Raw genomic sequence first — 23,790 nt, forward strand, 5'->3', positions numbered from 1 at the left:
CCCCGCCCGTCCTCGCTCCCTACTCGCCCACGGCCGGGCCGGGCAGCGCGTCTGGCCCCGCCGCTGCCCTTCACCTTCGCCCGCCCGCCCGCTCCGCCCCTCGCCGCCGCGGAGGCTACGCGAAGCGGGTTGGCCGCCGCTGGGCCCGCTCCCCGCCCCGGGCCGGCCTGCAGCCGCCGCGCCGCCATGCTGCCTAACACGGGGTAAGCCGCCCCAGCCCTCCCGTCGCGCTCCCCTCGGCCCGGGCCGCCGCTCCTCGCTCCTCAGGCGGCGGCGGGCAGAGCCGCGGCGCGCCGGGGTAGCGGGGCGAGGCCGAGGTAAAATCCGCGGCCTCTCAGCCAGCGCCGGCCTCTCGGGGCAGGGGGCGAGGTGGGCTTGGGCCGAGGGCCGTCGTGAGGCCGGGAGGGGTGATTCGCGGGGTACTCAGCCGTCCCCGGCGGGGTGGTGAGGGGGTCTCGGCTCGGCTCCCCCGCCCCGGGGTCGCTGCCGGTGCTCGAGCAGCGTGGGGTGATATCGGGGGGCCGGGCCGGGGGGTTGCTCTCCGGCCCGGGGGCTGCAGGCGAGTCCGGGAGATAAGGGGGCAGGTGAGGGCTGGCAGAGGTCCTGGAAACCTTCCTGAAGATCGTTTGTCCATGTCCTTGAGCCCAGCGTTTTGCAACCGAAATAGTTATTGGAGGGCTTTCAACTCAGTTGGGTAGTGTGTCTGTAATTTTATATATATTCAATTATTTTTCTCTCGTATTCTAAGCCAGTACCTTCTTACCTGGTGATCAGATTTTCTTCCAGTATAGGATCTTAATTCAGAGGTATTTTCTGCCTTTCTTCAGAGCCAGTACTGCTAAAAACTGGGAAGATAAGTTGGTATTAATTGTTCCTCTGTGTTATAAACAAGATTATTCATTAAATTCCTAACATATGTGTAAGCAAGCTGTAAAAAGTGGCCCTGATGTGGCCTGCGGGTTTCTGTGTTAGCAGTCATGCCTGGTGGGAAGGGAACCTGTCATCATTTTTTTCGTTTTCTGTCATATTACCTGAATTCAACTGCGATGGAAGCAATAAAGACACAACCTTCACAATACAGGTCCTAAGCAGTTTTAGACATGCACATGCTTTAAAAACATGTGAACTGTTGAACTGCTGAGTGAATTAAGAAATAAATCCAAAGTAATAAATCCAAAGTAATAAATCCAAAGTCTTGCAAGCTTCTCAGCTTGCTCAGGAGAGTAAAATGCTCTAAATTCTGGGCAGTTCTTTTGGGGACACCGTATGAACATTTTAAGAGGTTGGTGCATCTAGCGTTGTGGATGCTGTGATGCCAACTTGCCGAGGATAAATCAAACTTCTTGAGTGAGATGTGATCAGAAGTAAAATTAGGGAAGAAGCAAGCATGTTTTTTTTAAAAAAAAAAGAAAGGAGTGTAGACAGATAGTATCAAGTCAGCTCAGTGTTTCAGAGGTGATGAAAATGAATTTTTCCTGTTAATAGGGCTTATTTTGGTGAACGCTATTTCTGTAGGGACAGAATTGGGGATTGTGAAGGAAGGGAGCTCCAGAGAGTGCGCGTAGTCAGTGGTGATTTTAAGCCTGGGAATAAAAAGAGGTTTACATAGGCTGGAGATGCAGTTGTGCTGAGAAGAAAGAAGACTTGGGGGTGGTGGCCAGTGTAGGAAAGGTTGGAGGTAGAGAGAATGTAACTAGAATGAATAGAATATTTTACCTGACATTTTGAATAGCATAATACTTTGAGCGAAGGAATTGAATCTGCACCTGGACTCTTCCAGTTGGATCATCAGATAATTCAGGTTGGAAGGGACCTTGAGAGGTCTCCAGTCCAGCCTTTTGCTGAAAGCCAGGTCAGTTGGGAGATCAGACAGTGTTGCCCAGGCCTTTGTCCGTTTGGGTCTTGAAAACCTCCAAGACTGGAAGCAGCTCCGTCCCCTGCTCTGTCATCATGGGGAGAACATTCTGAACCTCTCCAGTTTGAACTCTCTTCTTTCAGTTTGAAAGGGCCTGTTGTGTCTCATCCTCCTGCCCAAGCACCACTTGGCTCCATCTCATCAATCACTACGTAGGTATTGGGGGGGGCTGCTGCTAGGTCCCCCCAAAGCTGTTTTCCTGGCTTAACTGGACACAAGTGCTGAGCCTCCAGCCATCTCTGTCTCCCGTCGCGGAACTTGCTTCCATTTGTCAATACATACCTTGTGTTGAGGGACACAAAACTAGTCACAGGATGTAAGTGCGGTTTTACAAGTGCCAAGTAGAGGGGCGTAATCCCTTTCCTCAATCTTCTGGTTGTGGTGCTCTTGCAGCCCAGGATGCTGCTGACTTCTGTTGCAGGGCATGCCACTGGCTCATGCTCAGCTTGCTTCTCTGCCAAGTCCCCCAAGGCCTTTTCAGGAGACCACTCCCTGGCCATTCTGTCCCCATTCCTGTCACTGCAGGAACTCTTTCTTCCCAGATGCAGGACTATGCATCCGTCCTTGTTGAATTTCATGTGGCTCCTCTTCATGTAGTCTGCGGGGACCCTCTGGGTAGCAGCTTCGTCCTCAAGCTTGTGAAGTGGTTGTTGTCCACACCCTGGGCATTTTCTCACCTCCTTCAGGTCATTGATAAAGATGTTAAACAGGACTGGTCCAGGAGTAGTGTCTGGACCCCACTTGTTACCTGTTTCTGGGCAGAGTATGACTTATTAACCACCACCCTCTGAGCCTGACCAACCAACTAGTTTTTTACCCGTCACGTTGTGTACCCATCCAGACCATAATACCTCAAATTGCATGCAAAAATATTGTGAGAGATGGCATTGAAAGCCTTGCTTTCACCCACCCCAGTGTGCAAAGGGCCTGCCTTTACTACCAATACAGCAGCAGAAGCCCCTGTGCCCTTGACGTCCTTCACAAGCTTCAGCTGCAGGTGACCTTTGGTTTTCCTGACACCACTGCAACGCGCCTGGGTGATATTTCTGGTTCCTCCTTTGTGGCCTGTCTGTGCTCCCACTCCCTGTATGACACCTTTGTACATGGGAGCTGAGTCATGAGGTCCCTGTGTAACCATGCTGATCCCATGGTACATCTACTTGTCTTCCTGGGTGGACTGCTCTTGCTCCTGGAGTGGCTTAAAGCCCTGCCAGCATTCCTCAGCTTCTCCCTCTTGCTGGACCCCATTTGCCTCTTCCCTGACTAAGGTGGAGTCTGCTGACCTTCTATCAATTGGCTGAAGGTAAACACCAGATTCTGGCCTTATTTGACTAAGTTTTATGGTCTGACTGTGCATTGCAGAGGTGAACTTTCCTCACTGTGCATGTGACTTGATTCAGAGCGGCCGTTTTTTGTGTTTTGCTTTTTGCTGTGCTGTTCTGAGATTTTTCTTCCTGTGTGTCTGTAGGCTCCAATTTTGCAGAGGAAATCTGTTTGAAGTGGCACCTGCAGGGCTTCATCAACTTTTTTGGCACCCCGGAGATGCCTAACTGTGCCACTGCAGGGGAAGATCCCCCCCATCCCTGCCCCATCCCAGCTTTCTGCCTTCTGAAAGCAAACGCTTACCCTCCTAGAGGGTGTTTTTAAGAGGGACGCTCTCAGATTGGAGGGAAAAAACAGAGCTGGAGAAACAGTAGCAAGTCAAGCCTGGCCCAGAGTGAAAGGAAAACTAAAGCAAGCTTGGAGACTGGTGTGTGTAACATTTGTGATAGGAGTGAAAAGTTCAGTGGCTGTAGCACATAATATATATGCATTCTGTAGCTGGGGTTGGAAACTTGGACCTCTTGGTTTTTTCCACTGAGTGACAGAAAGCAACACAAGCTTTATGCAGAACACTGAAATGCACCTTCCTCCATATGAAAACCTGTGGTCTAAGAGGCTTTATTGTTGAATATGCTTTAAACTTTAATTGATCTTTTGCGTTTCAGAAATTCAGTGACATTGTTTATGTAAGCCAGAAATCTTTCTGACTCTCTAAAACTTGTTAGTTTCTGCAGAGCAAGTTTTGATTAGACCCATTTTTGGGGGGGACCCATTGGATTAAATGTAGTTACTGGGAAACTGTGGTGTTTAGTGTAAAACCTTTAAGAGGAATAATTGCCATTTCTGAAAATCAAGTTTTTGCATGTGGCACCCTGCATTAGCATTGTGGTTCTGGACTTGAACTTTATATCAAGTTGACACAGCAGTTTTTTGTGGTTAGAGGGCTCTGACTAGTAAATTACAGAGAGCTGCGTAGGTGTGTTGCCTCATTAGACACTGGCATTAATTTTAATAACTCTTCCATTGTTGGAGAACATAGCAGCTCTGTCATAAACAGTGTGTTGGATCATTTTACAAACAGGGTGACCTGTGTAACCTTGGTTTATAGCGCTTGTAGACTTGGAGAGCGTCTTAGCTTCAGTGGTCCTGCACTTTGCTGTAGCTGTAGCCATTTCTTTTGTATTTAGGAGCTGCTTTCTTAGTAAAATGACAAAAGCATTTGTCTGGCTGGAAGACTGTGCTAGTTACTTTTGCCCTTACAGAGTGTTAAAGTCAATGATTTACAGGTTTTGATTTGTTCTCCCTCTTCTTTACCCTGTGCTTCCCCCTTCACCTTTAGGAAACTAGCAGGATGCACTCTCTTCATCACGGGCGCAAGCCGGGGCATTGGCAAAGCCATTGCTTTGAAAGCTGCCAAGGATGGTGCAAACATTGTGATAGCTGCCAAGACAGCTGAGCCCCATCCTACTCTCCCAGGGACTATCTACACTGCTGCAGCAGAGAGTAAGTTGTAATAAATGAGGGTGGGCTTCGGGTGCTGGGCTAGGTGTATGCCCTGGCTTAATTGTCATAACCAAGTGGAAAACCACATAGACTCTCTTAGCTCCAATTTACCTTTAATAAAATAAGCTTAGGGCTTCTCTTGCCTCCCAGGAATGCTGGGAGGTATCAAAATATTGCTGTAACGAAGATGTATGTGATAGATGTGAAAATGCTGTGTTAATTGAGATGTATGTGTGTACCACCACATTCTTAGTGTTAAGATTGGTTTTGGCTTCTCTGTTCTTATGCAACATGTAAAAAGGTCGCAATTTGAGAGTGTGATTTTTCAATACCGCCTTGAAGCATGTCATTGAGTGAGAGATTCTCAGTACGTTCATGCTACTTGTTCCATCTGCGAGCAAGTTTTCAAGTGTTTAATTTTTTAATTGTACAGTTGAAGCGGCTGGAGGAAAGGCTTTGCCATGCATCGTTAATGTGAGGGAAGAACAGCAAATTATTAATGCTGTGGAGAAAGCTGTGAAGACTTTTGGAGGTATGCGAAGGTGTGGGAGAGATGTTAACAGGCAGATTGTTCAGAAAAAAAAGAAAAGAACAGCCTGCCCTACTCGTGCCATTTGTCTTTAAATGCTAATGTGAAATGGCTTATTTTAAAACCAGGGATTGATATTTTGGTGAACAATGCAAGCGCCATCTCTTTGACCGGCACTTTGGAAACGGAAACGAAGAAAGTCAATCTTATGATGGATGTCAATGTACGAGGAACCTACCTTACGTAAGTGCTGAGAGAGGGAAGCTAAGTAGTTGTAACAAAATATATGATGTTATCTTAGTTTTTCTGAGAAATTGTGTAGCTGTCTTGCTGCCCTCAAGTTGGAGTGCAAGTATTCTATGTGTGCTCACAGGAAATTGCGTGGTTATTGGCCAACTGATACGAAATTAATATTTGCAAGAATTAATTGCAAATTGGAGTAAACAGGAACCTTATTATGTAGTCATTAAGTGTTCACAAGCCTCTCCATGCAAGTAGGAAGCAGAAGCTAGTTTATTTCTAATGGAGCTCTCTCTTGGCTTTGCTAAATGTTGTTTGCTCTTTCATTCAAGCAAAATGACTAACTCTTTGCATACACCAAGTGCAACATCTTGTTTGCCAGCTTCCTTCTCATAAGCCTCTTCCTCATCTTTAGAGACATATAACTTACCATAGTTAAAAAAGAAATGTTAAAGATACAATGTAACAACAAGCATTATTCACCTGCTTTCAGCTTAGCAATTCTATCATTTATATAAATTACCATACCAAGATTTGATTTCACGATTCCTGTGATCCTTATTTTGCTCACTTTTTGGAAACGAATTCAGTAGGTGGGATCATCTTTAGATTTACAGGATGTCATTTAAAGTTGCCCTGCATTAAAATGGAAACTTTGATTTTTTGATGGGATTGTGTTTAGAAAAACTGAAAAAACCCTTAGGTTGATGCAGATTCTCTAAATGCAGTTGTTGCTTGATGTGATCAGCAGCTTTTGTATCAGAGTTTTATCTAGAATAGTGTCTGTCATTCTCCTTTGTGCAGATGAATCTGATTATCAGATATTATGATTATATTCCTTAATATTTTTTTGCTAAGAATCAGTGAAGGGATTTGCCATTAGAATAGTGTAAAAACACACATGAATAGCAGCTTTCTGAATTAGAGAGACACGTGCACAGCATGTAGATAGCATGGAGAGAGAAGGAGGGTGGAAGAAAGAAAGACTTCGCTTGCAGAGTGGGATTTCTGTGCTTCTACCCTGCAGTGTCTGCTTTTGAAAGGCTCTAAGTGTCAGTGGTTCTACCCTCAGAAAGGAAAATTGGTTTTAGGGTTTGGCATTCCACAAAACGCTCTGTGGATGTCTGTTGCTAAATCTCTGAGTGGGTTCCACTGTATTGCCAGTGGCAAGATTGGTTTCCCCCTCACCACCTAACACCAGCAATCACTTCCTTGATGATACTTCTAGGTATTCCAAATTGATGGAGAATCTTTCCTTTTGGTGCTACTCTGCCTTAAAAAGATGAAAAAGCAAATTCTGTGTTGCTGCGAATTAAGAGTATATGAAAGATTAATGCCTCTCAATGGAGGTTACAGGTGATCTTAGTTGTTGCTTTTAAAGCTGTAAGTTGGGAAGACCTAGACAAGCATTTCAGCCTTTTCTTCCCCTTGCTTTCTACGTGGCTGCTGTTGTAATTTGTAGAGATCTGTTTTCAATTTAATGTTAAGAAAGTTATAATACCTAAAAAAGAAAAAGATATGGATTTTTCATCAGTGTGGAGGAGGTAGGGAGGATATCGCATCTTATGGAGTATACCTGTTGACATATTCTTGGTTCCTGTGCATTAAGAAGTAGAGACATCCATTAGTGAACCTTGCATGCTGCCGCTGAAGAGAGTTGAGACCCCAGGACATGTAAGCAAGTGGTAAATCATTTACTTTATTACTTTAATGATTTTGCCGTTGAAGGTGTCCTTTCTGTGACTGACAGTATCGGTAGGTGCTATTGAAATGTGTGAACTGTAGGTCAGTAGTGTAGTTCACTTTGGTGCTGTTCTCCCTGTGAAGCTTGATTTAAAATTCTCCAGCAGAATGCAAACATGCACCCAAGTGCTAGAACTGAAGTCGAATGACGGTTTCTGTAAAGTAAAAGTTATGATTTACAGATATGTGTAAATTCTAAGTTGAATGAAATAGTAACGTTTTCAGTTTTGCTTGGAATATCTGTAATAGCCTTTCACTATATAGTATTATTTCTGTAACGTGTTTTTAAAGAGGAAATAGGCATGGGATCAGAGGAGAATGTGACTAAATTATGCTCTGCCCTATTATGCTCTATTATGTAGTGTTTTGTTGCCCTTACCAGAACTATTAGAAGGAGATTATGGCTTCTGAGCATCTGGAAAATCAGCTTTAGTAGATGCTGCTGCACTGTTTGGAGGATGTGGTCCAGTTAACAGGAATGAATACTAGGCCTGAGATAAGTGAGCTTGTTCTTTATTTCAGTTAAATAATTGATACAAGGGCAGGGTCTCAGCTGAGTGTTGAACTTTCATGAAGATGAAAATACTGGTCTGCTACTATGGTTTTTACTGTAATTTACAGGTGTAACGTGAAATAAGAGGTAACTGATTTGTCTGAATCTGTCTTTCAGGTCTAAAACATGCCTTCCCCACTTGAGGAAAAGCAGGAACCCCCATATCCTGAACCTCAGCCCACCTATGAATATGAATCCTATGTGGTTCAAAAATCATTGTGGTGAGTAGCATTCAGTGCCTTTGTTGTCATTTTTTGAGAACCACGTAAATACCTGGCAAAATGTGTAGGAGTGCCAGCCCAGAATGCCAGATCTTTTGTCTTTAGTACTATGTACAGAGTGGAATTAATGGTTCCCCAGAGTGTTTCGTACCTCACCTAAACAAAATTGTTTTGTGGGAAAGTATAGTGCAGGTTTCATGGCCTGATACTTCCCTTATGTTTTCAAGAATGTGTTCAAGGTAAGGGTCTGTGCTTTTTCATGGGAATTCTTAAGACTACAAAATATTATCTGTTCCAAATAGATTTTGAAACCCCAAATCTATTTTCTTACCAGTCCACATTCACGTTTGATTTAATAGAGATAAAGCTCGATGTTGTCTTTTAAAATTAAAATTAATTTTGAAGTGGGAAAGCCACCCCATTTTGTCTTGAGGTTAATGTTGCTCATTTTAAAACTCTAAAAAACCGCCAAACTTCCGATATTGGACACTTGTCATGTTAAAGTCCTCCAGCAAGCCCCAGTTCTTTCCCCAAAAAAGTTTGCCTCTCAAAGCAGATGACAAGGATTCCAGGATTTAGAATTTTTTTTTTTAAATTTTGTTTATTTTTTTCCCCTTTTTGTTTTCTATAGAATACTAGTTTGGTCGTTAGCAGCTAGTATGCTTAGGCCTCTTAAAAAAAATAAAAATACTCTTGTCAGTGTGCTGTGTATAAAAAGTGTAACAAAACCCACCATACAGGTAGTCTTCAGTCATTGTTTTTGTCAAAGCATGCGTAGCTCTCATTTTATTTGTAGTGAAAAGATGGCAAACTACAGTTTGTATCTGCTGGGGGTGGTGGGGAGAAGGGAAAGCTCTAGACTCTAGGGAGATACTAGTTTGTCCCCAAAAGCTTAATTTTCCTTATCAAAAATCATTTGGTTTTTCTTACCTTCATAATTAAAGTTCTGTTGATAGAGTGTAAATTTTTATCTTACTAAAAACAGGGGTTTTTTTTATACTTCTTGTCTTAGCTTATACTATTTCTAAATATGGGATGTCCATGTGTGTCTTGGGAATGGCAGAAGAATTTAGGGGAGAAGTTGCTGTCAACGCTTTATGGCCTAAAACAGGTGATTATTTATTTATTTATTTTAAATGGTACTAAATGAATGACTTGCCGTATTTTGTCTTCTACAGCTTGTTTTATTTTATTGTGAATATACATCAGACTTCTGGAATTGATTCAGGAGACTGAGCAGTTCTTTGCATATTCTTTGTTCATCCTGCATGGGTGCTGGTTTTCATTCCTAGTTCTAACTAGAACATTGCCACTTGGATCCAAATTCATCTTCAGCTAGACTGAAACCCATTCAGCCCTTTCAGTTGGCTGAAGCAGTTGTGTAGTGTTTGGGTTGTCTGTGCTCTTTCTCATGCACCCTGAGTTTTGGTTTGGACAGAATCACAAAAGTGTTAGCATGCTTTCAGTAGTAGGTGTTAAAGGTCTGTATAGGTTGTACGATTTAGAATTCCTTGGTAGTAAAATTGTCAGAGTGTAGATGGAACTGACAAGATATATACCTCTGTAAATGCAGAAATAATAAAAAAAATTCTTCAGTACAAAAGATGTTCTTTTGAGAGGTTTATCTTCCAAAACTGAGAAAGTTAACTACTTTAATGTGGTCACCAGAGACATAGAGTTACAGACTTCCACCGTATCTAAAATACAGTTGCAAAGGTCTTAATTAGAAAATCCACTGTAATCTCATACAAATGTGATTAGCCTCAGTGCTAGTATGGATGCCAATATCTGTTGATTAATCCAACCCTTCAAACATGTGAAAATATGCTAGAAATATATATATATCTCCTATCCTTGAAAATAAGAAAAAGACCTAGGGAGACCTACGTGTATGTACAGTATATCTGTTCACCACTTTTTATTTAGGTGTGTGTTTATAGCAGTTCAGTTGATTTGAAAAAAAGGAGCTGAGGTTGGCCAAAGGTAAATGAAAGCTAGGGGCTAATCTTCACTGCAGAATAGTAAAATAAAGGAGTCAACAAGGACATATACCCACTCTTGCAGTTTCCTAGAAAACACTTTGAGAGGAACTCCCTGGCCAGCAGTGAAGACTGCTGTCCTGTTTCCCAGTTACTATTTTGGAAGGTGAATGATGCAGCTCGGATAAGAGTGTCCTGCACAGTGCCTGTTCTTTGGTTTTTAAGGGATGTTGGGATCGTTTCTGTACCAAAGCTGCTTTTGCTTTGTGTGGAATGGAAACACTGAAAGGAGGACAAAAGTGATTTAAAATCATGTTTATCCTTCCACTTCCAGGATCTGCCAGTGCCAGGTGTAGGAGAGGATTTGCAAACCTGTCCCAAAACTTAGGGGCAGAGTATTGAGTCTTAAATAGCAGATGGGAAAATGTCATGGAGCAGAACTGTATGAGGGGAAAACAGTAACATGGCAAATGCCAAAAGCTACAACCAAACAGCCTCTCTGTGGAACAGGATGAAAGAAACTGGAATGGATACATCAGCCTGGAAGAGCAAATTAGACTGGAACATGCCACAGTGTTAGTAGCAATCTTGGTGGAAGCATAAAGATGACTAATGGAGTGGTGCAGAAGTTAGTAGAATTGGTTAATTAAAAAAAAAACAAAACAGAAGCTCAGGAGATCTGGATTTTATTGGGTGTAACACAGCCTTTCTGTGAAATATTGAACATGTTTTTTGAGTTTTTGCTATTTGGTTTGTCTTATGAGACACTTTGGTGTCTCATGGGAGTTATTACAAGGCTAAAATTAAGCATCAAGACTTTCAGTGTGATAATCACCAAAGGAAATACCTCTTAATGACTGATATATCATACATTTATTTTGAGAGGAAATCCATGGGGTGGGCCACTAATAGAGGGATAGAGGGATATAAAGAGCCATTATTCCACTTTTTGGGTCCTTTAATAGTTTTCTGTTTTTTACTGGTGCTTTACTGGTAGAGAATTATATGTTGGTTGATAGTATTTCATAGCTTGGTCTTCCTGCAGTTTCCTTTTGTGTGAAAGGAAAGCAAAGTTTGTGTTCTTGCCAGAGAAATTGGAATTTCTTGTTGTCAGTCTTAAAGCTTTGTTTTCTTACCCTCCAAACTTTCTAGCCATACATACAGCTGCTATGGATATGCTGGGAGGATCTGGAATAGAAAAACAGTGCAGGAAAACGGACATTCTTGCAGATGCTGCATATTGCATTTTAACAAAGCCAAAAAGTTTCACTGGAAATTTCATTATTGATGAAGTTCTGCTGAGAGAAGAAGGAGTTAAGGATTTTGATGTCTATGCAATTGCACCAGGTAAAACAGATCTTTAAGGTGAGGAGTGATTTCAGGAAGGAGGAAAGGCCTTATGGAGAACATTAATATAGTTCTGTTTCTAGGGGCTCTTTAATTATCCTGTAAAAAGTTGCTTTGCCTTAGCTTTCAGAATATGCCTTCCTGGAAGGCACATATGACAAGTCCACTGAGACTCTAGGCATCAAGTGCCTATTAAATTAAAAAAAAAAAAAGAAAAAAAAAAAAAGAAAATGTACCTGCACTGTAGATGCATACATTACTGTTTAGTAGCTAGTGAGGTAGATTTTCTTTTTTTTTCAAGTGTTTTTCGTTGCAACTTTGAGAGGACTCTAGATCAGATTTTAAATGAACCAAACTCTGAACATGTTATTTCATGCTATGTCTTTCCTTCAAATTGTAGTTTATTTATTTACAAACTTGGCTGTAGTTTCATATGAAATGGATCTCTGTGTGTGCTGTCCAACTTTACTTGGACTTACTGTTACATTTTTCCTCCTTTTTAGGTCACCCCCTGATGCCTGACTTCTTCTTGGATGTTGAAGCTGATACGACAGCCATGGAACAAGAAAGATATGGTAAGGAAAGCACTGTGTATAAAAGTCAATCATTTCTGACAGTAATGAATGCCCTCTCTATTTCAAGTTGTTTTTTCTTTTCTTCTTTTCTCCGGAGAGCTTGGACTCAGGTCAAGCTATTTGCCAGGAGTGTATGGATTGCATTGGAAAACAATGTGCTGTGTAAGCCTTTGTAATGAACTGTGAACAGTCAGAATTTTGCTGTGGTTTTATTTTCACTTTTCTTTTGACATATTAGGAAATGAAATACATTGCAGAATTACCATTAGTGCTCTACACCTGTTCAGAACTCCAGGGGCAAAACCCATGCTTTATCAAGATTAATACTGAAATGGGAAAATACTCATTTTCCCTACCTTGAAGCTTAAATCTTTTCAAAAGGAGTTCTCTACACATGTTTCTACATGCAGTTTTAAAGTGTTTTGCAGGTGAAAGAAAAAGATAATATCTTTCATGTAGGTGCTTCCCAGGCATTCAAAGAGGAGAAGAAATTATCCCAGCATGAAGGAGCAGATGGAGCTAAGGCGAGCACAGAATCTGCTTCAGCCAAGCCACTGAGTCCTGTTGCAGAAACATTCAGAGTCATTCAGGGGGCGATGAGTGAAGAGTACGTGAGAACTACCCAGGGTGTCTTTCAGTTTGAGTTATCTGGTAAGATCATCACTTGTGAAACCTGCCCGTGTACCCGGTGTTTTCAAACAGAAAGGCTGGCCTTTTCGAGCTGGTCCCGAGAGAGACCGCCTTTTGTTCCGTTCTGTGTTCTGTGGGATGCTCCTTCTCAGGAAGCCGCTGCCACTGGTGCCGTGTGCGGGCAGGCTTTGTCACAGCGCTGGCCCTACGGCACAGCTCAGCGTGGCCAGAGACAGGGCCAGGCGAAAAGCGCGGGCTGCCGCCGGCAAAGGGCTGCCTTTGGGCCCTTCTGCCCGCGTCCCCGGTACGTGGTGCTGCGGGGCGTCTGCCGGAGGTGGCCTTTGCCTGCACGCAGAACGCGGGGCACGGGGTAACCTGTGTCCGAGCACCGCCAGCGTGTGTAGCGTGGTGTAAGTGCTCCAAATGGACACGGCAGCGTCCGCATGACGGGGAGGGATAGGGAGGGCCCAGCGCTCTTTGCTGCCTTGTCACCTCTTGTCACTGTCCGTGCAGGTGAGGAAGGAGGCACTTGGTATATTGACCTGAAAACCAAGGGTGGGAGTGCCGGTTTCGGAAAGCCTCCTGTGACGGCTGACGTGGTTATGAGCATGTCGAGTGCCGACTTTGTGAAAATGTTCACAGGTGAGTGACAAAGGCGTGTGCCAGGGCGGACGCCAGTGCTGGTGCCCAGAAAACCACCTGCTGCCAGGCAAATAGAGCCTCCTCGCTTGGTGATCCTGGGCTGGGGGAGCTTTTGACTTTCTGTGGCTCCTTTTTGGTAGGACAGAACTGCTGGGATTTCTGCGACCTGTTCTGTTCTGCGAACAGGAAGAGCACAAAAGCTCACACTGCTTTTATTAACTGGGTATTGAACTTTTAGCAGTGAGCTTAGCTTCAGAAAGAATCCAGTCAATCTGTTGGACTTCTGTTCTGCACATCTCTAATCGGTCTTTCCTCAGTGTGCACTGCTTTTACAGCAGAACTTGGTAGCAATGTAGCTGCTAGGTCTTGCTGTAGTGGCATTATGTTTTCCTGTGCACAGGCTGGTTCCAGTTCATTTTCTAATGGTTCTGTTTCTTCTTTTTAGGTAAACTAAAGCCAACCCTGGCCTTCATGTCAGGAAAATTAAGGATTAAAGGTAACATGACACTAGCAATAAAGCTCGAGAAGATGCTGTCACAGCTTAACTCTAAACTGTGAGGGGAAACCCTAACTAGCAGAACAGTGGCCTTTCAAACATAACTGCAATGCTGTTTTAAAGTGGCAATCCTCATTTTTTTCTGATGCAATATAATAAGTATGGATAAAATGTGAGATTTTTAGAGAAGAAATAACTCCATCAGCTTTAGACAAGAAGGTGTTTGTTTGTGATTAAACTAATTCCTTCTCAAGAATATGCATATTAGATCGCAGGTGTTTTCTTTTCTTCTGCTCCTCTGGATCAATGCAGGACACCTGAAGTGAGTGTTTTCTCACGTAGCTGCTCACACACATGTACCATAAAAAAGGCAGGGGGAGCAAATGTCACCCTGCAGATCTGTTTCTGGGATAGAAGTGCCATATAGAGATTCCTGAGCTGGCTTAGAAGTGAAAACGATACAGTTTAGCAGGGTCCTAATTACCACTGGTAAACTAACATCTCATTAATTTTTATTTTTGATTTCCTGAGTTTATTACCTACACTAGTTCTCATCCCTCTATATTGCACTGACTTAGGCTGCACAGACATACTGAGTGATGTGCAAGTTTTTGTGTGAAGGTACACACATGCACGCACCCAGAAATAGCACATGCACACAGACAAGGTGCTGCCTTTCACAGTCCCTTCATGTAGCATTGAGAGGATTAACCTTCATCAGTGCAGCCAGCCACTTCCCCTTCCTTGCCTTTGGCTGGTAAAGATTGAACCTCGCTAGTGAAAGCACACATGCCCCCACTCCGTAAGTGGACAAGTGACACGTGGTCTGCAAGTTGGTGTGACAGCATCCACAATGCCAGATGCACCAACCTCTTAAAATGTTCATACGGTGTCCCCAAAAGAACTGCCCAGAATTTGGAGCATTTTACTCTCCTGAGCAAGCTGAGAAGCTTGCAAGACTTTGGATTTATTTCTTAATTCACTCAGCCCAATAGTTTACAAGTTTAGACAAGCATGTGCTTGTCTAAAACTCTTATGACTTGTATTGTCAAGGTTGCATCTTTATTGCTTCCATCGCAGTTGAATTCAGGTAATGAGACAGAAAATATCAAATTCACCTCTGTGTCCTGGAGTTTACGGGATCTTGGAAAAAAATGAAGATAGGTTCCCTTCTCACCAGGCACGAGGGGCTGGGGGTGCAGAGGGAGGGAGAGGGTGGCGTACCCCACATTGGGCAGCGCAGGCAAGGGCTGCCCCAGCCAGGGGGGAGCACTGCTGCGCTGTGACAGTTCCCAGTCCGGCACCTCCACTGAGCTGTGCTGGCGAGCAAGCTGTGCTCCACCAAGCGTGGTACCAGCACAGCTGCTGTGGCTCCCCGCGATGTCTGTCTGTGTGCCCGCTGTGCGGTCCTGACTGCCTGCCCCTGCTGCCAGGGGTGCTGCTCAAGGGTGTCAGTCTCTACCAGGCAGTGTGTGCTTCCCACCCCCATCATGGTGTCCTCTGTCCCCGACCTGCTGCTTCCAGAGCAGCCTCAGTCCGCACTGTCCTGCTACCTGAAGTAGAGCAGGAGCACTGGCATGCACAGGGACACGGAAGCAAAGGCTGCAGGTGGAATAGGAGGGAAAGAAGATCCAGCACTGGAAACCAGAGTCCTCCGGACGAGACCAAACGTCTGAACTGACGGTGCAATAATGCAGGCATACTACATGCAATACGGTAAGAAGTGTGTATGCTTCTATGAAGCAGAAACCCCTACAGAAGAAATTAAAAAAAAAAAAAAAAAAAAAGGAGAAGGAAATAATGTCTTGGGACTGCTTTGGGTATTAGAGCTAGAGAAAGCACACAAGCACATGGCACATGGCAGCTGTGGCTTGTTCTGACCTGACTTTGAGGTAGACTCTACAGAATGGAGAATGCTAGAGACGGAACCTTTGGGAAGCTTTGCTGAGCGATCTGAGGGGCCGGTGGTACCAGATCCCACAGCGAGGAACACGGGGAAGGTGTTTCCCATCACCACCTACGGGCGGGCGCAGGCGCTGCTGCTCTCCCAGAGCGTGGAGAGCAGGCGGAGGCAGTCCCGCGTACCGGGGCACGGCTGGGGAGGAGGCCGCCCCAGCTGTGAGGAGCGCGGGGGTGGCGGGGTGAGGGGACGTAGGCCCACCCGAGATTAGGTAGGGGTCTACAGGACATGAAAAGAGGATTTTGCCGCCAGCCTTCCTCAGTGATGGCTGGCGGCCTTCCTCCGAACTGCACACTAGGGAAACGACAGGATTGAATCCGAGTGTCTCCCCTTGGAGATCTCCCAGGGGCATTGAGGTGTTGGACTACACCTTTTTCCTAAATGTGAAGCCGCCTTATCTTGAAAAAGTGGGTACTAAAGTTCAGGACCGACACTTGCCTGCAACACAGTACGGGGTTTTATTTTCCATGCTGCGGCTCAATCCTGTTGTCCGGGAATGTGCCTAGCCGCCCACTTGTCATCTTCTGTGGAGACGAGTGGTTGCCAGCATCCTTCTGTTCTCGGCTGGATGTGCAGAATGTCACTGCAAACTGAACTCTGTTCCTGGTCCCGCTCAAATCGCTGGAGCTTTGCCTCCATCTCATCTTCTGCCTCCCCAGCCCATCAAAATGCCTGCGGCAGTATCTTCTGCCTTCTGCTCGCCCAACCGTACCTGTCCCCCCCTGCACCTCCTCCTCTTGTCCCTCTCGTATTTCACAGGGACCGCGAGGTCGGCCCTCGCCTCCAAATCCTGCTCCGCCACATCCGCACATAACTCTTCCCGCACCACCTCCTCCTCCCTCTGCTGCCTGACGGAGCCGCTGACCTCCTGCCCTTGCCGTGCTGCCTGCCTCTTGCTGCGGTTGGCAGATCTTCCACCAGCTTCCAGCTTTGGCTTTCCTTTCCCCCTTCAGATTTGACGCTGAGATACTGCAGAGCATCCTGAATGGGATTTGGGTTTCGCAGGGAGCTGATGCCAGAAGGGGAAATCACCTGGTGGGCCTGAACCCACCATAAGAACTGAGACGGACGGTTTTACTGACTTGAGACAGAAATCAGATTTAGGCATCGGCAGATGCACCGGTCCTTGTGCGCTGACTTAACAGCAGTTGTTGTTTCACTGTCCCTGCAGTTCCCGTTGTCACAGAGCTGCAGAGTCCTGTAGGGACGACGTGGGACCGAGCCGAAGGGGCCAAGGGCTGTCACTTCCCAACTGGCATGCCTTCATGCCGCTGGCTTTCCCAAGGTTGGCACCCAGCAGAGGTGGACGAAAACCGCCGTGCTGAGAAGATCTTGTTCAGGCACGACTCTCCTTCAGCCTCTCTCCACCCACACAGCCCAAGTCAGGAGGAACACAGGGCTCAACTGTGACAGCTCCATGCCGGGCTCGTAAGCCTGCTGCCTGCCATGCGCTCCGTGTGAGCGAGCCGCTGTGCCTGTGTAGAGCTGCTGGTTTCAGCCATGCACAGAAGCCTCTGCAGGAGAAGCCCCTCGGCATCACCTTCAGCCTCCTTCCCCTCCAGTGTTTCTTTCTGTCCAGTGTTTAATAGGGGAAAGGGAGTGATGGAGCTCTTCCTGGTCTGGTTAAGCATGTCTAAGCATAGCCAAACTAGTTGCATTTGATGTCATTATCAGCTACTCCTCACCATCTGTGACGACCATTGCTCTGTGTGCACACCCACAAGACAAAGGTTTAATGCTCTCACAAAGGGGAGTAACCTACTTTACACACAGGCATACACAGCCTTTGGCAGCCCTTAGTGGTGCATCATGTTGGGTAGAGGGAAAAGCGTGAAGAGGCTTAGAGAAGAAAGCACAAAGCACCACTGTTGGGTCCTCTTCTGATGTTACTCAGGGCATTATGAGGGCCCTTCCATCATGGAAAGTGTGTTCATGGGCTCAGAGAGACCTGGGGAGTTCTGACGATCCTCCAGGAGAACAGAGTCTGGGTGCTCTCATCTACACAGAGCAAAGGAAACAAGAGACTGGGGCACTTGGAGATAGGGTCAATGTTCTCATGTGCCGGGGCTGCAATCTGTGAGTTTGCTAGCTAAGCTCCCCCCTCCACCATATTGAAGGTGAACAGGCAAATTACAAACAGAGAAAAAACCTCCATTGCCAGTTGAAGCAGTTCAAGCCCCCTCCCACAATTTTCTTCTCTGTCCTGCAGGGTGCCCCTGGCTCAGCTCTGCTGGTATAAAACTGTGTGGCGCTGCTGTGAACCAAAATGGGAAATCAACCACTGAAATAATCTCCTTTGTCTTCAAAGTTAAGCCACATGAATTCTTCAACTTTGCTCACAGTAAAAAAAACGCACAAAACAAACCCCAAAGCTGTAGAGAAACAGTTAATTTTTTTTCCATAACAGTAGGAAATAAACAGTGGAAGATGGATATGTAAAGCTGGTCATACAGGGATCCTTGAGCAGAAGAGAAACTGTACTGAAAATTCACACCCTTTTAACACGAACACTGCAACATTATTTTAAGTTATTCCTTCCCTTTGTGGTTCTGATTTATCTGAAGTCATCAAAGAAGTCCTTACGCCTTCCGAGTCATAAGGTTTGACTCCAATGGACAAATGAAACTATTTGGGTAAAACATTTCACTCCGTAGGATCTGCTGTGTCCTTCTGGAAGAACATTCTTGCCACCTACTGCTGTTGAGTGTCTCCCCCTGACTCATAGTTCAGCTGAGTATGTTTGTCCTGGAGACCTCTAACCTACCGCACTGCCCATGATGCCTCGCTTAACTATGCAGCCAATTCAGATATTCTGTTACACTCGGGTGATTAGTATCAAGGTCAGTTATTTTTTCCACAGAAGCAGTTGGCTAAATTGCAGGTGTCCTCTGATTATTATTGTGCAAACAATAACATGGAATAGCAAATATGTATGTTATTTGGATAAGTACAGCTGAAATAGAGAATTCTGTCAGATTCATTATCTACTTAGACACCACATTTTCCGCTGCAAGATACTTCACTCCCAGTTATAAACAATTTTTAAATCCTTAAAAAACGACTGCAATCATTTTATTGCAATGGAAACACTTTTCTACACACTCCATACTCCAGAGACTGAGTCTGTCAAAAGAAACTGATGATCGAGAGAAACGAAGCTTCATAGCAATGCATGAAAGCTTCAAAAAACGACAGAAGACTGAAAAGCTGTAAAGGGGGAACTGCAGCTTTTGCTATCATTCCAGGGGTTTTCTCCTTAATGGCGTGAACAAAGAAGGTATGGTATGGTATGGTATGGTATGGTATGGTATGGTATGGTATGGTATGGTATGGTATGGTATGGTATGGTACATAAAGACCATCACGCAAGTAAAACGCACAAGCCTGACCTGACATGAAATAGTTTCCCTCACCAAATGAGACTGTATGTCAGTAATACAACTTTGCAAAGAATTTTCTCTCTCTCTTCACCAGGGAATTTTGAAATGTGTCTCTTTAAGGCCTACTGCTCAGATTTTCCTGTTTAAAGCATGACTGCAGTGTTAACAGGCAAGAGCCTTTTTCTCATATTCCTCTATCTAGTTTTGTCATGCAGTGCCAAGTCAAGACAGTTACATGGATTTATAAATCCTTTGTATCCCAGCACCAGCCTGGAAAAATGAAGCAGGTGTACCGAGAGATTCACACTAATATTTTTTTCCTTTGTCAAAGATCCTCTCCATGTTTTAGAGGATGCCACGATGGGACAGCAGGATTCTCGGTGATTTGCTCTGGAAAACCATGAGGAGGGAACGACAGGGAATTTGCCCACAGGGGGGTGCGTGTGAGTAATAAGGATGAGGCGGTCGCCGAAGGATTTCGGGGAGCAAGACACTGGCAGATAAACCCCACTGTACCTGTGCAGGTTTTTACACTGACTTCACCTAACATTCGGTAGAAATAAACACCATATTGTATTTCTCTCCATGTATTCTAAACAGCATGGACATAATATTTTTATGCTTAAAAAGTAGTCACTTGTGACTTAAGACCAAAAGGATTTTTACCTATGACAGGAAGATGCAAGATCACTTGGATGAAATAATAAAAATAATTAAAAAAAAAAAAAAAGAGGACAGCACAAAAGGAACAGAGTGTACAGCCTGATTTCCTTATGAGCTAGCTTAGAGATGCCAGTCCATGATACACAGAAAGATACCCCAAAAACCTTACTTTCACATGTATACTGCTGAAAAAAGGAACTGTTCCCTTAACAGCTACTATAGTAAGAACAACGCAGTGGCAGAGAATTAATCTGCAGAACATATTCTCCTCCTTGATTTCTTAAGGAAAACAGAAAGTGGATCTTGCAAATAGCTCCCTAGGCATGAAAACCTAAAAAATCTGTGACAGGCAGAGAAAGCCACTCTGGAGCAATAGCATCCTGCAAAAACATTAGTTGTTAAAACTCAGCAAAGAAAGAAATGAAAGATGTTTGAAACAGCTTGAAAATTAGGTAAGGTCTATCAGTTTTAAAGCTGCTTGAGCTTGTTTGTGCTGTTTTCTTCTGAGCCTGGGCACATTGCTCAAAATAAGAAGAAATAAATGAACTACTTTACGTGGGAGAACATTACAAGGTCGTCTTAAGCTATCTCACAGACAGAGCGTATTTCTAATCCCTTGATGTTTTTACCTGACCTTGGAGATAAGAGAAGAATCTCAGAACGAGCTAGCAGTAGAGGACTGTTTTTCAGTTATGGGAAAATTTTAATCCTTCTTGATTTGAACCCTTACAAATCAGGTCAGGTGGCTTAAACTAAAATATTACAACAATTCCAAGGGGAGAACATCAAAGTCTCTTCCTTGTTTCTTACTAAACAGTAGATAAAGGAAAGCCTTCCATTATTTCAAAATTAGTGGGAGAGTTAATTGTTATTAACTTGAAGCCAGGAGATAAGTATTACATTCACGAGCTACAGCGTATGACTTTGATACTGAAGCAGTGGTGAATATGTAAGATGTGTATTCTTTTTGGTTAAAACTTGTTATATTCATTCAGCATGTATTAGAGATTGGTTTGAAGCCAAGAGAAAGTTCTAAGTAAGACAAACTGATAAGTGTTTTGGTTTTGCCTCTTGTTGTAATAGACTAAAACCATGAAACCTCTAGGGAAAGAATCATACAAGACTATTTCAGATTAAAAGATTTAAATGAGTATTTTCTCTTTTGACAGAGTAAATAAGGAACGCCCAAGTTGTACAAATTGCTGAAGACTACATCCATAGTGTCTAATCCTGCAAGCAGTTAAGTATCTCTCTGCTTCCGATGTTTTCAAACATCTCACAGACACTGGAGGCATTCATGAAGTTAAGCATTTGGCTTTTGAATAATATGAGTAAAGAAACACTTAACTTACATAACAAAACTGTTTGGTTCTTAGGAATTGTACTGGGATAAACCACCATCAGACTTAAAACTTAGAAACTTAACAACTGTATCTCCTATAGGATTTATGAATTCTTATGTATGATATTATTCAGTTACATTTTGAAAAAGCATTAACAGTTGCCATTTCCCATGCAGCTCCATCAGGCTATTTCATAACAGTTCCATCAGGCAAACGGATTGTAAAAATGTGCTGCATATCAGAACGGTTTTGATTTAAATGTATAGCAAGAAATTTCTGTGAAATAAGAACCGCATTAACAAAGCTGGCACTTGGCCCCAACTGACTTTGTTCTGGTTGCTGCCACCCATATCACCTGCAAGGCCATTTACTCATGAAAATAGGCAGAGTACAACTTGTCCCACTGATGTCCCCAGGAGCCTCTGGTACAGGTACAGAATATACAGCCTCCTCTCAGGTTCATGCTGCAGATCATTTCTGTCATTCATACTTGTTACAAAAAGGTGAATCTTACAAGTGTAGTGCTGCAGCAAATTGCTCTGGTACTTGGACACAGAGTTACAGTTTCCTACTGTACCTCATCTGCTCCATGGATTTCATAGAAAAGCACAGCTGTCAGCTAAGTCAGAGAGAAAATCCAAATGAGGGAGTGACAGGGTGAGGGAAGGCTACTTTCTCTCTTCAAAATATTCCACTAACGTTTTTAAATTAAGAGGCCATTTTAAAAAAACTTCTTTGCTGACATCTTAGAATGAACAGTCAGTGTAATGCTATCAAGGTTGCTGCGTCCTTGGCCTTCAGGCAGGTATGCAGGGAGGAGGGTACAATGCTTTCCTCCTCCATTCCTTGGCAAAAGGATTAAGACTATCTGACCTCTGCGTGAAAATTTAGAGAGGCAAGTTAAAACGGACGCTTAGTATGTGTCCTAATCAGAGGCAGCAAATAAGTATTTGGTTCATTGAAGGTTCTGTGTGTGGTTTTCTCTTTGATAACTCCAAAATCAAAGTTTCTCATTTCTTAGGAATTGACAACAACAAAAAAAAAACCGACAGCATAGAACCAGTAGAGAAGATGGGTATCAGAGTACAGAACTAATTAGCATGGAGCTAATATAGCCAAAGTATGGGTAAGAACCACAATTAGAACATGTATTATGAAGCACAAAGGTTTCAAAAGGAAGATATTATGATTCATTTCTTAAAATAAGACAAAGTCAAGTTAAAAGATAGAATGGAAGCAAAACTTTATATGTTACCCACTGTTTCTTCTGTGAGCAGGTGGTTTATTTCTGCAGTGATGCTGTGGCAAGTTACAAGCTATTAAGCAAGGATTCTGAAAGCAAAATCCTGCCTAAACAGGATTTCCAGCATCAAAACCAGAGATACCTACCTAATTGCTGCCTTAAAGCTTTAGCTCATCTCCTTAAGAATACTAATTCAGATTTTACAGTTAGCAGACATTTCTAGTCATGGGCTAGAAAAGAAGGAGCAATGCAAATAATCTGTAAAATGTCATGTACAAGAAATACTGCTGGATTTACCAAATGCTTTTAAAACTATCTAACTTTCAATAATGCTATTATATATGGCATTTTCAGACTGTATTCAGTATTTGTCTCACCAATACTGTATGTTACACTGTCTTTGAAAGTTGACTAGAATTACATTCTGGTTTCGCTCACCATAGTCCTAAAATGAAACTACAGGTGACGTTACGTGAAGAGTCAGAAATTAAGCTAAAGCTTCAGCTAAGAGCTGAGCTATGGCACAGAAACTTGTAGCTCAGCCCCAGGCAGCCCTTCTGTCAGCAGACATCTTTGGTCCCAACGGAGAAGACGAAAATGTAGTATCTTTGCCATCTATGACAGAATGCACCATTCCTCCTTAATTTTTGATTTCTAATTCTATAAGGTTTATTCAACCTTGATAAGCATGGTAATGGAAACGTGTGTATGAGTTAGTCTATTCGCACTTGGCTAAAGGCTGAGGGTGAGAAAAGGTCATTCAGATATTAATGGGTTTTCAGTGCAGGAAAGGGTTAATAAATGCTGAGTGGTTTGCGGTGAGGGAGAGCCTTCGAGAGATAGTGCAGCAGACACTTTGCAGGCTGCTATTCTTTTGGCAGTGGCTACCATGAAGTATGTTCCTAAAAGCCAAAGGAAAGATTTTTTTAAAGAGAAGCAACTAACAAACAGGAAAAGGTGCCATGCCGTTGTCTGCCCTTCTGGGGCAAAGAATATTGATAGTACTAGGAGAGATTTATTGCCACACAGACCATGCATTGAATCAAAGCATTACTCTGTCACACTTTTTTTAGAAAGCACAGATAATCTCACTGCTGTATTTCAGAAAAGAAGGGAGCCCCTAAAGAGGCCCTTTAAGAGGCCTCTGGGCAGGAGAGCTGCTTTACCAGTCTCTCCAAGTATGCCTGCCGTGGGGGTCACCATCCATGACTGACTGGGTGTCTCCTCTGTAGCAGATTTGTTACTGCAGGTGTTCACAAAAGACAACAATGGGGTTGAAGGGTCTCTCATAATCAGTCCATTTCATCTGATTTGAAACCACAGGCCTCCCCAACTCAGACAGGCGCCCTCCCATCAACGTTGCTCTTGGTGTAGGAAGAACCCTCCTGTGGCTGGAGACATGGGCATCTCCACGTGATCAGGTGGCAGCAGAGTCTAGAATCTCGGCCACGAGCACCCTAACTGAGCAAGCAAGAAAGGCAATGAACTGCCTTAGAGGGCAAGAG

At 43.8% G+C, this 23,790-nt stretch overlaps 1 protein-coding gene across 2 annotated transcripts; it reads left to right on the top strand.

The window, feature by feature from the left end:
* Positions 1–46: 46 nt before the first annotated feature.
* On the top strand, positions 47–18,110 carry HSDL2 (hydroxysteroid dehydrogenase like 2). Of its 2 annotated transcripts, none has more exons than XM_063319725.1 (11): positions 47–203; positions 4,578–4,741; positions 5,175–5,273; positions 5,399–5,513; positions 7,924–8,027; positions 9,040–9,138; positions 11,159–11,353; positions 11,857–11,928; positions 12,388–12,579; positions 13,072–13,200; positions 17,866–18,110. In XM_063319725.1, exons 1-11 carry the CDS (start codon positions 187–189, stop codon positions 18,093–18,095), a joined length of 1,416 nt encoding a protein of 471 aa, XP_063175795.1. In that variant the 5' UTR covers positions 47–186; the 3' UTR covers positions 18,096–18,110. The 2 variants fall into 2 exon arrangements, with proteins under 2 accessions (XP_063175795.1, XP_063175796.1); XM_063319726.1 differs by lacking the exon at positions 17,866–18,110 and adding an exon at positions 13,646–13,956.
* Positions 18,111–23,790: the final 5,680 nt, after the last annotated feature.

Source organism: Chroicocephalus ridibundus, chromosome Z (genome assembly GCF_963924245.1).
Source record: "Chroicocephalus ridibundus chromosome Z, bChrRid1.1, whole genome shotgun sequence".
Lineage (NCBI taxonomy): Eukaryota > Metazoa > Chordata > Aves > Charadriiformes > Laridae > Chroicocephalus > Chroicocephalus ridibundus.

Coding starts and splice junctions, on each gene's coding strand:
- HSDL2 (XM_063319725.1), top strand. Junction 4,742..5,174: donor CTACACTGCTGCAGCAGAGA/GTAAGTTGTAAT, acceptor TTAATTGTACAG/TTGAAGCGGCTGGAGGAAAG. Junction 13,201..17,865: donor CTTTGTGAAAATGTTCACAG/GTGAGTGACAAA, acceptor TCTGTCCTGCAG/GGTGCCCCTGGCTCAGCTCT.